Below are 14,913 nucleotides of genomic sequence, written 5' to 3'. Positions count from 1 at the left end.
AGAACTACAAAAACTGTTCCTCATTAGATTTATCGTACAATTGCTCTGCATTCCTGACACTCCTCTATTGTCATACTTGTGGAAAGGGTGCGGAAGTTCAGCTGAGCACTTTCGGGAGTGTCTATATAAATTCCATGTTCTTGGCTTCATGAGTTTGAATAAAACCAAAGCTAACACAAACAGAAATGTAAAAAAATGGATTCAATGGAAATTAAAATATTATGCCAGTAGCTTGAACTAACTGTAGGAAGAAAATTTGTTTTTCTTAGTTCACAGGAGATACTCAGTTGAACGCTAAAAAAAAAATCAATTGTGGCATAGGAGAGGAAGTAGTGACAACAAATGTGTTACAGTATACAAGTTTGCGGATAAATGTTAAAGTGTATCTGATGCCTACACACAGGGATTGCAAACATTTTGTGAACAAGTGGCATCATGAAATGTCTTAGAATTTTCAGTCAATTTTAAGTAGGTGACAGGTACACTTTAGTAGTTACCAAGGTGATATTACCTAAAAATTAATTTCAATTATTCATGCACATGTACCAGTTTATTTACAAAAGTAAAACACTAAAGGGGGGTATCCACTAGACGATAAAGTTGAACGATTGAACGATAATGATAAAATCGTTCGATAATCGTTCAAACATCGTTTGCAAATCGTGCAGTTATTGTTTCTACCGATGTACGATGCGCGCTCCCGCTGGTCGTTTGATCGTCTCCTCCATCGACTGAACATGCAGGTCAATTTCACTTGATTGCTTACAAATCGTTTACACATCGTTTACACATTGTTCACGCTGAACAATCAAATGATGAACCACTATCTGCCCACTATAGCTGAAAGCTCTCAATCACAGATTAAAACATAGTTTACTGTTAGATCTTTTGCAAATCGTTTGCAAATCTTTTGCAAATTGTTCAGAGTGGAAGATCATATTTCAAGGGAAACTTCAAGGGAAAATCGTTAAGAGGTTGGACAGGGATAAAATCGTCTAGTGGATGCCCCCCATAAGGGGGAGATGTACCAAAACTTGGAGAGTGATAAAGTACCAACCAATCAGCTCCTGTCATTTTTGAAACACATCCTGCAAAATGGTAGTTAGAAGCTGATTGCTTGGTACTTTCTCTCTCTCCAAGGTTTGATACATATGCCCCTAACTCATAAAGAGTATTTTCAAATTTAAGATTATTATTGATTTTGTATACTTAACAAAACTCAAAAATAAAATTGCAATCATTGATTGTTCTACCTCTATAAAAGGAACATCCCTGGCGTACATGCAGGGAAAGCTACATAGCCGACCCTGTATATAAAACTGCATGCAAGCGTCATGAACCATTTTCAATAAAGCCTCTTTTCTTCACATCTTACCAGAGGTCACACCAGCTGTCAGCGTGGCAGCAACTGGCGACTGCCGTTGACTCACGTTGGAAAGAAATCTAAAGAGTAAACCGTCTCTTGCCATGGCAAACAGAATTCGGGGAAGAGGGAACATAGAGCCCAGCAGGCTAGAATAGAAAAATGATGGATGTTGAAAAGTTGCTTTTAGTGCTAAAGAGCTACATAGGCGTAAAGTCAGCAAAGCAAAGTGAGGAGTCTTGGAAATAAGGTTATAAAACTCATTTACCCTTGAGTCTTAAAATAGGTCATGTCAGTAACTTAGATCTGTTATATGAAAATTGTCAACATTTCAAGTAATTGTGGTTGTCAAGGGTACATGGTTTAAAAATGATTCAATGATAAAAGGATAAAGAAAGTTTTAAAAGTGGATTCAGGATATGAAAGGATTTTAAGTACATGATGTAAAGAAACAGATTTGGGGAACTGAAATAAACATACAAATAAAATGTGATTTCAGCCTAATTTACACAATGTACATGACAATGCTTCTATTTCTTTGTGCCGTCATTACAAGTTTACTCCTGAGTGATCTCACCTGCCACTGCACCAGACGAGAGGGTGGCAATTACAGGCGTCTTCGTCCGCGGACTGATCTGAGCTAGAGATTTGAAAAGCAACCCATCCTCCGCCATAGCATAGATTACACGAGGCATTGGGAAAATGGATCCGAGCAGACTGAATAAGAGTCAAACACATGCAACAAAGCGAAACACCGGTCATGCAGGATTGTGACACAGAAATGAATTGGTAATTACAGTCAATAAGCCACCACCATAGTAAACTAAGCCTCAATATTATAGAGAATTAAAGAAAGTTCTAGTTCTGCACCCAATTAACATTTAGCCAAATGTCTCAAATATATAATTCTCTGTTAACAGTTTAAAGTCAAAGTCATATTGTTAAGTTACAAATTTAACAAAGCATGCAGGGGGCAGTTTGCACCATTGTGCTTGGCTAAGGCAGAATATATCAACTCTGGTCCTCAACTATCCCCAAATATCAGAGATCATTTATAAAGAGCAAAATGTCTGCTGCACAGCACAAAACCAGCTTTGGAACTGGCATATGGTTTCCAGTGGAAGAAGGGTATTCGCACCTGCTTTGTGCTGGCAGTCTTGAGATATTGTGCTATATTTTTTATGCAACCTGTTTCGATTTCCATGTTGTACTTGGTAGAGATTAGCTTTTCCAAGCAATGTAATAAAAAGCCTCGCACACAAAAAATTGCTACATGTAATAAAAATAATATTGATGTCATCTCTCTCTCATGATTAATTCAAGATCTGAATGAAGCTAAACCGAGTAGTATATTAGGAGAAATAAGGGTCAACCATGTCCAGCAATGCAAGACCAAAGCACATTGTGGTCAGCTTCATATATGGCCTCCATCATGTTTTCACTGTTGTATAAGTTAACGTTATACAATAATACTAGTAACAATAATGTTTCCACCTGATAGAACAGAAGAGATAATTACTGGCATAATCAGAGTAAAGGGGTTAGCCAGAAATACTTTTTGTAACCACTCCCAAGAGTAAATTATTTTATTAGAAAATAGTAACCATTGCACCTGGGTTCTTAGCTGAAAAATATTTTACTGACAGCATTTGATAGAATTACTGAAGTCCAGCTTTAAGATTCTATCATGTTATGATAGCACATTGTTGTACAACATACAATACAGATTAAAAGCTTTAGGACACCCCCATTTTCCAGTTTTTAATATTGAAATTTAATTGAAGTAGTTGAAGCCTTGTTCCTTTCCTCGATGGTAGTTCTGACATAACCTGTAGGTATGTTTTGGGTCATTATCTTGCCGTAGGATGTACCCTTGACAAACCTGGCATAGACCAGACGTTACTGCATGGTGCTGCAAAATGCTGTGGTATCCCTTTTGTTTTAGGGTGCCAGTCACTCTGTGCAAGTCGCCAACTCTGGACCGAGCAAAAGAGCCACAGATCATCACGCTTCCTCCTACATATTTGACAGTAGGTGTCACAGGTGTTTATTTACTAAGCAGACTAAGGAACCATCCTTTCGCCTTATTGACGAAGTACAAAAACCTTGCTTGTTGAACCAGATATTGAAAATTTTAAATCATCGGACCATAATACCTTCTTCTAGTCATCAGTAGTCCACTGGCGGTACTTCATGGCCCAGGCAAGACTCTTTTTCATGACTGCAGAACTGCTGTAAATTCTTAACCCATTACTTTTTAATAACTATTTTTATAATTCTGAAATGGACATTATTATTCAGTTTTTGATAACTTTTTTTTAACCTCTAGTTTACCTTTTACCTTTGTAGATGGTTATATATGGAAAAGGTGATTACTTTGAGGAGTCAAAATTTAGATAAGATTTTATTAAACAAAATAATTCTCTGATTTATTTTTTTATCTTCAGTTGTTTATTTGTTTGACGCTTTCATCAGAGTATACTAAGGCATTAAACTGCAAACTTTTCAATAAAAACTAAAACTAGAAAAATGGGGGTGTTCTAAAACTTTGACCAGTAGTGTACTATAGTTTTATATCATAGTATAAACCCGTTATTATAACATTAAAAAATATATATAATTAGTTAAAGCTTGCAGGAGTGCGGATGAAGGGAGACCCCAGACATTCAGTGCAATGCCTAAATATAACAGTCTACAGCCAGGAATATGAGAGCTGTTCTGTATAATAGGAGAGCTGTTCTGTATAATAGGAGAGCTGTTCTGTAGTATAAGAGAGCTGTTCTGTAGTATAAGAGAGCTGTTCTGTAGTATAAGAGAGCTGTTCTGTAGTATAAGAGAGCTGTTCTGTAGTATAGCAGAGCTGTTCTGTAGTATAGCAGAGCTGTTCTGTAGTATAGCAGAGCTGTTCTGTAGTATAGCAGAGCTGTTCTGTAGTATAGCAGAGCTGTTCTGTAGTATAGCAGAGCTGTTCTGTAGTATAGCAGAGCTGTTCTGTAGTATAGGAGAGCTGTTCTGTAGTATAGGAGAGCTGTTCTGTAGAATAGGAGAGCTGTTCTGTAGAATAGGAGAGCTGTTCTGTAGAATAGGAGAGCTGTTCTGTAGTATAAACAGAGCTGTTCTGTAGTATAAACAGAGCTGTTCTGTAGTATAAACAGAGCTGTTCTGTAGTATAAACAGAGCTGTTCTGTAGTATAAACAGAGCTGTTCTGTAGTATAGCAGAGCTGTTCTGTACTATAGCAGAGCTGTTCTGTACTATAGCAGAGCTGTTCTGTACTATAGCAGAGCTGTTCTGTACTATAGCAGAGCTGTTCTGTAGTATAGCAGAGCTGTTCTGTAGTATAGCAGAGCTGTTCTGTAGTATAGCAGAGCTGTTCTGTAGTATAGCAGAGCTGTTCTGTAGTATAGCAGAGCTGTTCTGTAGTATAGCAGAGCTGTTCTGTAGTATAGGAGAGCTGTTCTGTAGAATAGGAGAGCTGTTCTGTAGTATAAACAGAGTTGTTCTGTAGTATAAACAGAGTTGTTCTGTAGTATAGGAGAGCTGTTCTGTAGAATAGGAGAGCTGTTCTGTAGAATAGGAGAGCTGTTCTGTAGAATAGGAGAGCTGTTCTGTAGTATAGGAGAGCTGTTCTGTAGTATAGGAGAGCTGTTCTGTATTATAGGAGAGCTGTTCTGTAGTATAGGAGAGCTGTTCTGTAGTATAAACAGAGTTGTTCTGTAGAATAGGAGAGCTGTTCTGTAGTATAGGAGAGCTGTTCTGTAGTATAGGAGAGCTGTTCTGTAGTATAGGAGAGCTGTTCTGTAGTATAGGAGAGCTGTTCTGTAGTATAGGAGAGCTGTTCTGTAGTATAGGAGAGCTGTTCTGTAGTATAGGAGAGCTGTTCTGTAGTATAGGAGAGCTGTTCTGTAGTATAGGAGAGCTGTTCTGTAGAATAGGAGAGCTGTTCTGTAGTATAGGAGAGCTGTTCTGTAGTATAGGAGAGCTGCTCTGTAGTATAAACAGAGCTGCTCTGTAGTATAGGAGAGCTGTTCTGTAGTATAGGAGAGCTGTTCTGTAGTATAGGAGAGCTGTTCTGTAGTATAGGAGAGCTGTTCTGTAGTATAGGAGAGCTGTTCTGTAGTATAGGAGAGCTGTTCTGTAGTATAGGAGAGCTGTTCTGTAGTATAAGAGAGCTGTTCTGTAGTATAAGAGAGCTGTTCTGTAGTATAGCAGAGCTGTTCTGTAGTATAGCAGAGCTGTTCTGTAGTATAGCAGAGCTGTTCTGTAGTATAAACAGAGCTGTTCTGTAGTATAAACAGAGCTGTTCTGTAGTATAGCAGAGCTGTTCTGTAGTATAGCAGAGCTGTTCTGTAGTATAGCAGAGCTGTTCTGTAGTATAGCAGAGCTGTTCTGTAGTATAGCAGAGCTGTTCTGTAGTATAGGAGAGCTGTTCTGTAGTATAGCAGAGCTGTTCTGTAGTATAGGAGAGCTGTTCTGTAGTATAGGAGAGCTGTTCTGTAGTATAAACAGAGCTGTTCTGTAGTATAAACAGAGCTGTTCTGTAGTATAAACAGAGCTGTTCTGTAGTATAAACAGAGCTGTTCTGTAGTATAAACAGAGTTGTTCTGTAGTATAGGAGAGCTGTTCTGTAATATAGCAGAGCTGTTCTGTAGTATAGCAGAGCTGTTCTGTAGTATAGCAGAGCTGTTCTGTAGTATAGCAGAGCTGTTCTATAGTATAGCAGAGCTGTTCTATAGTATAGCAGAGCTGTTCTGTAGTATAGCAGAGCTGTTCTGTAGTATAGCAGAGCTGTTCTGTAGTATAGGAGAGCTGTTCTGTAGAATAGGAGAGCTGTTCTGTAGTATAAACAGAGTTGTTCTGTAGTATAAACAGAGTTGTTCTGTAGTATAGGAGAGCTGTTCTGTAGAATAGGAGAGCTGTTCTGTAGAATAGGAGAGCTGTTCTGTAGAATAGGAGAGCTGTTCTGTAGAATAGGAGAGCTGTTCTGTAGTATAGGAGAGCTGTTCTGTAGTATAGGAGAGCTGTTCTGTAGTATAGGAGAGCTGTTCTGTAGTATAAACAGAGCTGTTCTGTAGTATAAACAGAGTTGTTCTGTAGAATAGGAGAGCTGTTCTGTAGTATAGGAGAGCTGTTCTGTAGTATAGGAGAGCTGTTCTGTAGTATAGGAGAGCTGTTCTGTAGTATAAACAGAGTTGTTCTGTAGTATAGGAGAGCTGTTCTGTAGTATAGGAGAGCTGTTCTGTAGTATAGGAGAGCTGTTCTGTAGTATAGGAGAGCTGTTCTGTAGTATAGGAGAGCTGTTCTGTAGTATAAGAGAGCTGTTCTGTAGTATAAGAGAGCTGTTCTGTAGTATAGCAGAGCTGTTCTGTAGTATAGCAGAGCTGTTCTGTAGTATAGCAGAGCTGTTCTGTAGTATAAACAGAGCTGTTCTGTAGTATAGGAGAGCTGTTCTGTAGTATAGGAGAGCTGTTCTGTAGAATAGGAGAGCTGTTCTGTAGTATAGGAGAGCTGTTCTGTAGTATAGGAGAGCTGTTCTGTAGTATAGGAGAGCTGTTCTGTAGTATAGGAGAGCTGTTCTGTAGTATAAACAGAGCTGTTCTGTAGTATAAACAGAGCTGCTCTGTAGAATAGGAGAGCTGTTCTGTAGTATAGGAGAGCTGTTCTGTAGTATAGGAGAGCTGTTCTGTAGTATAGGAGAGCTGTTCTGTAGTATAAGAGAGCTGTTCTGTAGTATAGCAGAGCTGTTCTGTAGTATAGCAGAGCTGTTCTGTAGTATAGCAGAGCTGTTCTGTAGTATAGCAGAGCTGTTCTGTAGTATAAACAGAGCTGTTCTGTAGTATAAACAGAGTTGTTCTGTAGTATAGGAGAGCTGTTCTGTAGTATAGGAGAGCTGTTCTGTAGTATAGGAGAGCTGTTCTGTAGAATAGGAGAGCTGTTCTGTAGTATAGGAGAGCTGTTCTGTAGTATAGGAGAGCTGTCCTGTAGTATAGGAGAGCTGTTCTGTAGTATAGGAGAGCTGTTCTGTAGTATAAACAGAGCTGTTCTGTAGTATAAACAGAGCTGCTCTGTAGAATAGGAGAGCTGTTCTGTAGTATAGGAGAGCTGTTCTGTAGTATAGGAGAGCTGTTCTGTAGTATAGCAGAGCTGTTCTGTAGTATAGCAGAGCTGTTCTGTAGTATAGCAGAGCTGTTCTGTAGTATAGCAGAGCTGTTCTGTAGTATAGCAGAGCTGTTCTGTAGTATAGCAGAGCTGTTCTGTAGTATAAACAGAGCTGTTCTGTAGTATAAACAGAGCTGTTCTGTAGTATAAACAGAGTTGTTCTGTAGTATAGGAGAGCTGTTCTGTAGTATAGGAGAGCTGTTCTGTAGTATAGGAGAGCTGTTCTGTAGTATAGGAGAGCTGTTCTGTAGTATAAACAGAGCTGTTCTGTAGTATAAACAGAGCTGCTCTGTAGAATAGGAGAGCTGTTCTGTAGTATAGCAGAGCTGTTCTGTAGTATAGCAGAGCTGTTCTGTAGTATAGCAGAGCTGTTCTGTAGTATAAACAGAGCTGTTCTGTAGTATAAACAGAGTTGTTCTGTAGTATAGGAGAGCTGTTCTGTAGTATAGGAGAGCTGTTCTGTAGTATAGGAGAGCTGTTCTGTAGTATAAACAGAGCTGTTCTGTAGTATAAACAGAGCTGCTCTGTAGAATAGGAGAGCTGTTCTGTAGTATAGGAGAGCTGTTCTGTAGTATAGCAGAGCTGTTCTGTAGTATAGCAGAGCTGTTCTGTAGTATAGCAGAGCTGTTCTGTAGTATAGCAGAGCTGTTCTGTAGTATAGCAGAGCTGTTCGGTAGTATAGCAGAGCTATTCGGTAGTATAGCAGAGCTGTTCGGTAGTATAGCAGAGCTGTTCGGTAGTATAGCAGAGCTGTTCTGTAGTATAGCAGAGCTGTTCTGTAGTATAGGAGAGCTGTTCTGTAGTATAGGAGAGCTGTTCTGTAGTATAGGAGAGCTGTTCTGTAGAATAGGAGAGCTGTTCTGTAGTATAGGAGAGCTGTTCTGTAGTATAAACAGAGCTGTTCTCTAGTATAAGGAGAGCTGTTCTGTAGTATAGGAGAGCTGTTCTGTAGTATAGGAGAGCTGTTCTGTAGTATAGGAGAGCTGTTCTGTAGTATAGGAGAGCTGTTCTGTAGTATAGGAGAGCTGTTCTGTAGTATAAACAGAGCTGCTCTGTAGAATAGGAGAGCTGTTCTGTAGTATAGGAGAGCTGTTCTGTAGAATAGGAGAGCTGTTCTGTAGAATAGGAGAGCTGTTCTGTAGTATAGGAGAGCTGTTCTGTAGTATAAAGAGAGCTGTTCTGTAGTATAAAGAGAGCTGTTCTGTAGTATAATACATTACTTTGTGAATGATTACGGACAGCCTCCCTCAAAAAAAAGAGAGTGGGGTATAGTTGAGGACAAAAGTTGAGAAACTCTGATATAGAGAGCACATGGTAAGAGCAATAACTGGAATGATCTCACAGGTGGCAGAAGCATATTTGGTGAAAAACATCATCAGTCATTGGAATAAATGCAGAACATTGTTTCTCCATTTACTGCTCTTGTTACGGCAGAAGCACATTCAGTGAAGAGCATTATTAGAATTCAAACTGTGTGCAGTATGCAGTGTACAGCAGGCATACAAATGCAGAGAACTTAGGCCTGGGCCTAATGCAGAGTTGAACATGAGTAGGTCGTATGTTGCCCCAGCATTGCACACAACTATATTCTCCCATATGCGGAAATTGTACGCATCATTGCGAGCGGACCGCCCCATACCCGTACGCTTGGTTTACTAGTCATCATCACCAGGGCGCACTTGCACCAGCTGGTACTTGGAGCAAATGGAAACAGACATATTTACTCTGCCATCCAAATCAACATAACACACAGTACCATGGACATGCCCTAATCGAACTTTACCTACATGAGAACGGCCCAGTTACAACAAAGAATTGCTCCCCTACAGTCACAAGGGGAGATGCGCTTGACATGCATATAGCTCTGCATCGCCCATATTTGCATTGGTTTTGGAGCATGTGCAGTGTGAAAACATCCAAGATATGTTCCGCAAACAGGCGCACATTCAACTCTGCATCAGGCCTTTGTTTACAAATAAAATCATTATGTACTATAGTCAAAGGAAGGCACAACCGTATCCTGACTTTGGCGGGAAAAGTGCCACTTTCAGGCACTGTCCCGATTCCCACCATCCCACCCGTGGTCATGTGCACGGCATCTAATCATCAGTGAGAGCCCCCAGAATGACGGAAGCGGGGGGCGTGACTCCCGGGTACGGCACTTCCTGTGAGGCCACGCCCCCTAGTTCCTATTCTCATAGTAGTATTGGTATTAGAGGGCTGCTCCAACTCACATGGTAATTAATTAATCTAAAAATAGTAGTAAGCCTAATACAAAAATGTTCTTGTAAAAAATGTGTTGTAAATAACATAGCAAATTATAATTATCCCATATGTATATAAAAGCTATTCAAGAGGTTACATTTGTGATTATGGGTAGATCTACTTTGGGGGAGATTATTCCTATACACCGCAGATTTCCTGCCAGTAGACCTAAGGAAAGACACTGACGTCAACCCCTTTCGGCCAGTAAATAGCTGAATAAAGAGAACAAAAGCTTGGACTCCACTGCAATGTGACTGTAAATAAACTGCTAGATACAGGATTATTGTGTGTAGGCCCCCAGACAAGAAGTGATATAGTGGCCGATCCGACGGATTTGAACGATATCGCAGTCATATCGTTCCATGTTATTGTCCGCTGAGAGCTCCCGTGGGGTCGTCCGTCGCTCCTCCAGATCTTTCTGCATGCGCAAGAGATCTAGAGAACCGACAAACGATCCCATGCTGGTCTATGTGGGAGGGGGGGGGGAATGGGGGCCAGCATACCGGGCGGACCGGTACCGGATCACTCTGTTTGTGGGGACCGCCCGATATGTCGGCCGTCGGATCCTTGATCACATCACTGGGTACACAATTGTACCTAGCTTTAGACTCAGCCAGTTTGTCATGAAAAACAAAACTACAGTATGCATCATCACCAAATTAAACAGCTGGAAAGGTGGCTGCTTGGTATACAGGACTTTCTCAATTAATAGTGGTTTTCCAGGAAAGTAAAACAGGTCATGGTCTACAGAATGGCCTCACTCAATGGGGTGTAAGCTGTATTTGCACAACACAATTTCTTGATCTGTGTCATAGGCTAAGCACAGTCAGATGTTGGATATTTACCTGGTTGAGAGAGCGCAGAGAGACCCAACAGCTACAACGTATTTAGCGGGTCCCCAGCCAACATACTCAAATGCAACAGGTAGAGGACTTTTCTCATCTAACAAGTAATATGGCATCATTAATGTCAGGGCTGCCGACACACCGAAGTACGCCATAAAGCACACCAACAAGGAGGTCACAATCCCAATGGGTATTGCTCTCTGTGGATTCCGGACTTCCTCTCCTGCAATTAGACAGGTGGGGAGAGAGAAGCAGTGATCAGTCATTAATGTATAATACATTCCAAGGGTAAAACTCTAAAGTGTTTGTTATATAAATAGGCCTATGTTAACTAACTGACATAGAAACAAACAACATCATTTGCTGGAGTAATGCTGTTGGTAAGTATCACTAGAGCACTTCAAGCCATATAGAAAGAGCAGCAGGGAATGGCAGAATATTCTGCAACCACTCAGGGAGGCTGCTGGAAGATGACTGCCTGTATGTCCCATAAGGAGAGGTATGTCTAGTAAAACCTATTACTCTAAATTGGGTGTGCGGGATGGAAAACTTATATCCCATGAAAATAACATTTTCAGGAATATTAGCACAATTCTAACTTAGCAGAAATCCAACATTTGTAGCCGTATATTTTGTTGTGCTGAGATCACATTCTCAGAGGGCCAGATACAGGGATGCCTACATGGAACTAAGAGGATCTTTCCCACTGGATTAAGTGAGTAATATACGGGCAAACAAGGGGTGTGGGGGAGGGTTTATTTAATAAAATGCTTTTTTCTACGGTGTGTGTCTATATATATATATATTTTTTTTACAGATGGCCTACAGGTGCCAGTGGGCCCTTGATGCCTCGACGCTGACACTTGTAGTGCCCTGGCAGCCTTGCTGGGGCCAGTAGTCCACCTGTAAAAAAAAATAGGGGTGTACGGAGAAGAGTCCTAGTGCTACTGGCATTAGGTCTGGGCATAAACAGGAGGAAGACCCCAACACTTAGCAGGCCTAACTCGCCTGGGAAAACGAGCCCTGGTGCCAACTGGCCTAGGGCTGGTGAAATCATAACGGGGGGACTCCCATACCACAAGTCTCCCCTCTATGGTATCATGAGCCATGGATGGTCGTGTCTATTGTTGTAATGGAAATATTGTCCCCCCAATTTTACCAATACTAGTCTAAGTAGAAGCGCCAGTGCTGGTTATGTTTAGAGAGGGGGACACCATACTTTTTCCCATTTAATAATTAGTGTTTCCAGCAAATATTTTGGAATGGCAGCAAGTGTGGCTTCATAACCAGACATTGCCAATGGTTGCAAAGTCATCCTCAAACTCATAACCTAGTACTGTACATCCGACGAGTTTACGCTACAACTTTACAGAAACTCGCATCAGGTTCCAGTGAGTTTAATCTTATCAAAATTTTGCAACCTGTTACATTCCCACCACCGAGATGAACACCAAACAGCTGTAACTGCTCCTGTATTGTGTGCATGGAATTAAGGGCCTGATTCAGACCCACTCGCGAGCGGCTGTCCGCTCGCAAGTGGGTCGATGGTGCACATGCGCCAGACGCGACGAGCGAAGGACATTCCTTCGCTCATTGTGTCTGATCAAAGGGGGCGTGCTGTCGATGTTGATTGACTGCACGCCCCCTTTGGTGGGCGTGCCAGGGGCGTGCCTCCCAGACGGGGGCGTTCCCAAGGGAACGCCTACCGTCAGAAGCCGGCCCACTGACATCACTAGTGATGTCAGTGGGAGTGATTTTGGCTCTGATAGAGCCAAAATCACTCCGGGCCTTGCGGTTGAGAAACCGCAGGCTCCGGCTCGCAGTGGCGATGGTCGCGATGGTCAAGACCATCGCGACCATCAACCTGCATGCTCGTATAGGCTGTGGGTGGTGACCCACAGCTATACGAGCGTCCAGGAGGACGCTCCATTTTTATGGAGGACGGCCCTCATTCAGAGCGTGCGGCTCTGAATGAGGGCCTAAATACGTAATGTAACCTGTATGCAGTGTATTACACATCTCTGAAATGCACCTGTTCTCTTTACATACACTTACACAGGGAAGTGACTGTGCAATACTGTACAACTAATAAGCTAATGCCTGCAGGAGGCACATGCCCCGCCTCCTGCCGGCATCGCAGATCTGAGTGCTGCGTCCTAAGACACAGAATTGGATCACCTGAGTGACCATCAGCAATCTGAGTGACCCTGAGGTTACTCAGATTGGCCCTCGCAGCTCTGTAGCCAAGGCCAGGAATTTTGCGTTGGAAGATGCAGACCCTGGCCTCAGTATTCCCAGAAAACGGGGACGACACGCCCCTGTTTTTGGGAACCCAGGCCAGCCCTGCCCACTCACCACCCCCAAACGGCCGCAGCCTTATTGACAGGGGGCACTACGTGCGAGGACACAGGACTCGATCTGCACATGCGCAGAACAGGTCCTGAGTAAGCGTCCCACCATCGGAGATGTACACAGATCATTAGGTTTGCGTACATCTCTGAAATAGGTCCTTAGTTTGATAGCTGTCATCATGCACTAAGGTACATTTGGTGCAAATGACACACCAGGATACAGGCATATTTACATCCACCTCTGACAAGCCTGCAATTCCGTTGCTCTGCCCTGTCTGAACTTAGCCTAGTTACAGACCAGGTACATTCCTCCAGTCGTGGAGATGCTCTTGAAAATGCGTAGGACTCTGCATCACCAGTACTGGGATACGGTTGGTTCTAGAATTTATGCATTTCAAAAATACACAAATTACGTTCCACAAACAGGAGGACATTTAACTTGGTCTAAGGCCTAAAATCACTACTTATTCCACATAATTTATAATAGTACCTACACAATTAAAAGTCTCGCTCAATTAAAATGAACAAATAACAAACAACTAGCATTATGGAAAAGGCAAACATACATAAATAAAACCTACTACATTACTAGTACATATCCATACACAGATTTATTTTGCTAGCACGCCAGCTTTTCCTTCTAACTCGTGAGAAGTGACTTTGTAGCCTGTGCTTTATTCCAGCAGGCTTCATGCAATAGGCCTATCAAGTCCTCATTTGTCTATTTAAAGGTAGTGTGCACACTAGTTCTTACCGGTTGTTGCAATGCAGTCAAATCCAACGAAGGCATAGAAACAAGTGGCAGCACCAGCCAGCATCCCAGTCATCCCATATGGCATGAAGCCTCCAGCCCCGTGTTTACTTGTCACATTTTCATATGACACAAAGTTACTAAGAGGAAAAAATATGAAAGCATTTATTATACGGCCCTAGATTAGCATACACAATGATTCAAAGCCAAATTCAAATTGTTGACATGCAAATTACTTGCATGTGCTTATATATTTATTTTGATTATATTATTTTAAAATATCTAAATTGCATGAAAATCTGTATCAATACCATATCCCTAATTTATGTGCCTAGTGATGGTATTACTTAAGACGATGTGCTGTATGACCGATATTGTGAAAGATATTGGGTGTACAATGATATCATTAACGATATCGTTCAGTGACGTCATCCTGCCACATCCCTGAACCTACACTTTCTGACGGTATCATCAGATTGGCCTGCGTGTTTGTACAACGGCAAACATCGTTGGTCGTTTGATGCATACACACTGGACGATATGAACGTTATATTGTTGAACGATATCGTTATCGTTCACTTTTATCTTCTAGTGCAGGGGTGGCCAACCAGTCGGCAAAGAGCCAAAAAAGATATGTAGTCAATTGTAAGAGCCAATAGCATGCGCGCGCCGTAGCCACGCGTGCGCAAAAGGGGAAGTGGCCTATTTGTCACAAGGCCACGCCCCATGTCTGTGCGCACGCCTTTGCTATGACATTTGCAGGAGCATGACCTAGTTTTTAGTCACGCTGGGGGCGAGCCCAGGACATTGAAAATAAACATTTTACATAATATTCCCAATATACATGTTTCACTGTTGAAGTGAAAGAAAAAGCCAGAGCAACATAGAAAATATTGAAATAGCCACGTTCACATAAAATACATATTGAAATCCAGAACCACATAAAATACATTGGGAATGCCAGTGCCCATTATGCTGTGCCCTCTGCAGTTGTGCCCCATATGCAGTGCCCTCCTGTAATTGTGCCCATTAAGCAATGCCCCCAGTAGTTGCAGCCCTTATGCAATGTCCCCTGTAGCTGTGTGCATTATGCAATGCCCCCAGTAATTGTGCCCCTTCTGCAATGCCCCTTTAGCTGTGCCCATTATGCAATGCCCCCCAGTAGTTGCCCCTTCTGCAA

The 14,913-nt window shown here is 41.8% G+C and overlaps 1 protein-coding gene across 5 annotated transcripts in view; it reads right to left on the bottom strand.

The window, feature by feature from the left end:
• SLC7A2 (solute carrier family 7 member 2) overlaps positions 1-14,913 on the bottom strand; it is a 129,773-nt gene that overhangs the window by 14,496 nt on the left and 100,364 nt on the right. For 4 of the 5 annotated variants that reach the window (XM_088478753.1, XM_088478754.1, XM_088478752.1 and 1 more), the window contains 3 exons: positions 13,737-13,873; positions 10,632-10,854; positions 1,941-2,080 (listed from right to left, as the gene is read on the bottom strand). In XM_088478753.1, coding sequence (XP_088334879.1) covers positions 1,941-2,080; positions 10,632-10,854; positions 13,737-13,873 — 500 coding nt within the window. Of the gene's footprint in view, positions 1-1,375; positions 1,513-1,940; positions 2,081-10,631; positions 10,855-13,736; positions 13,874-14,913 lie in introns of all 5 variants that reach the window. The other variant, XM_088478756.1, reaches the window with a different exon arrangement.

Source organism: Taudactylus pleione, unplaced genomic scaffold, assembly GCF_031769625.1.
Source record: "Taudactylus pleione unplaced genomic scaffold, aTauple2 ptg000218l, whole genome shotgun sequence".
NCBI classification, from domain to species: domain Eukaryota; kingdom Metazoa; phylum Chordata; class Amphibia; order Anura; family Myobatrachidae; genus Taudactylus; species Taudactylus pleione.
Note: the sequence above shows the minus strand (reverse complement) of the source record. Positions and strands in the feature narration are given on the sequence as shown.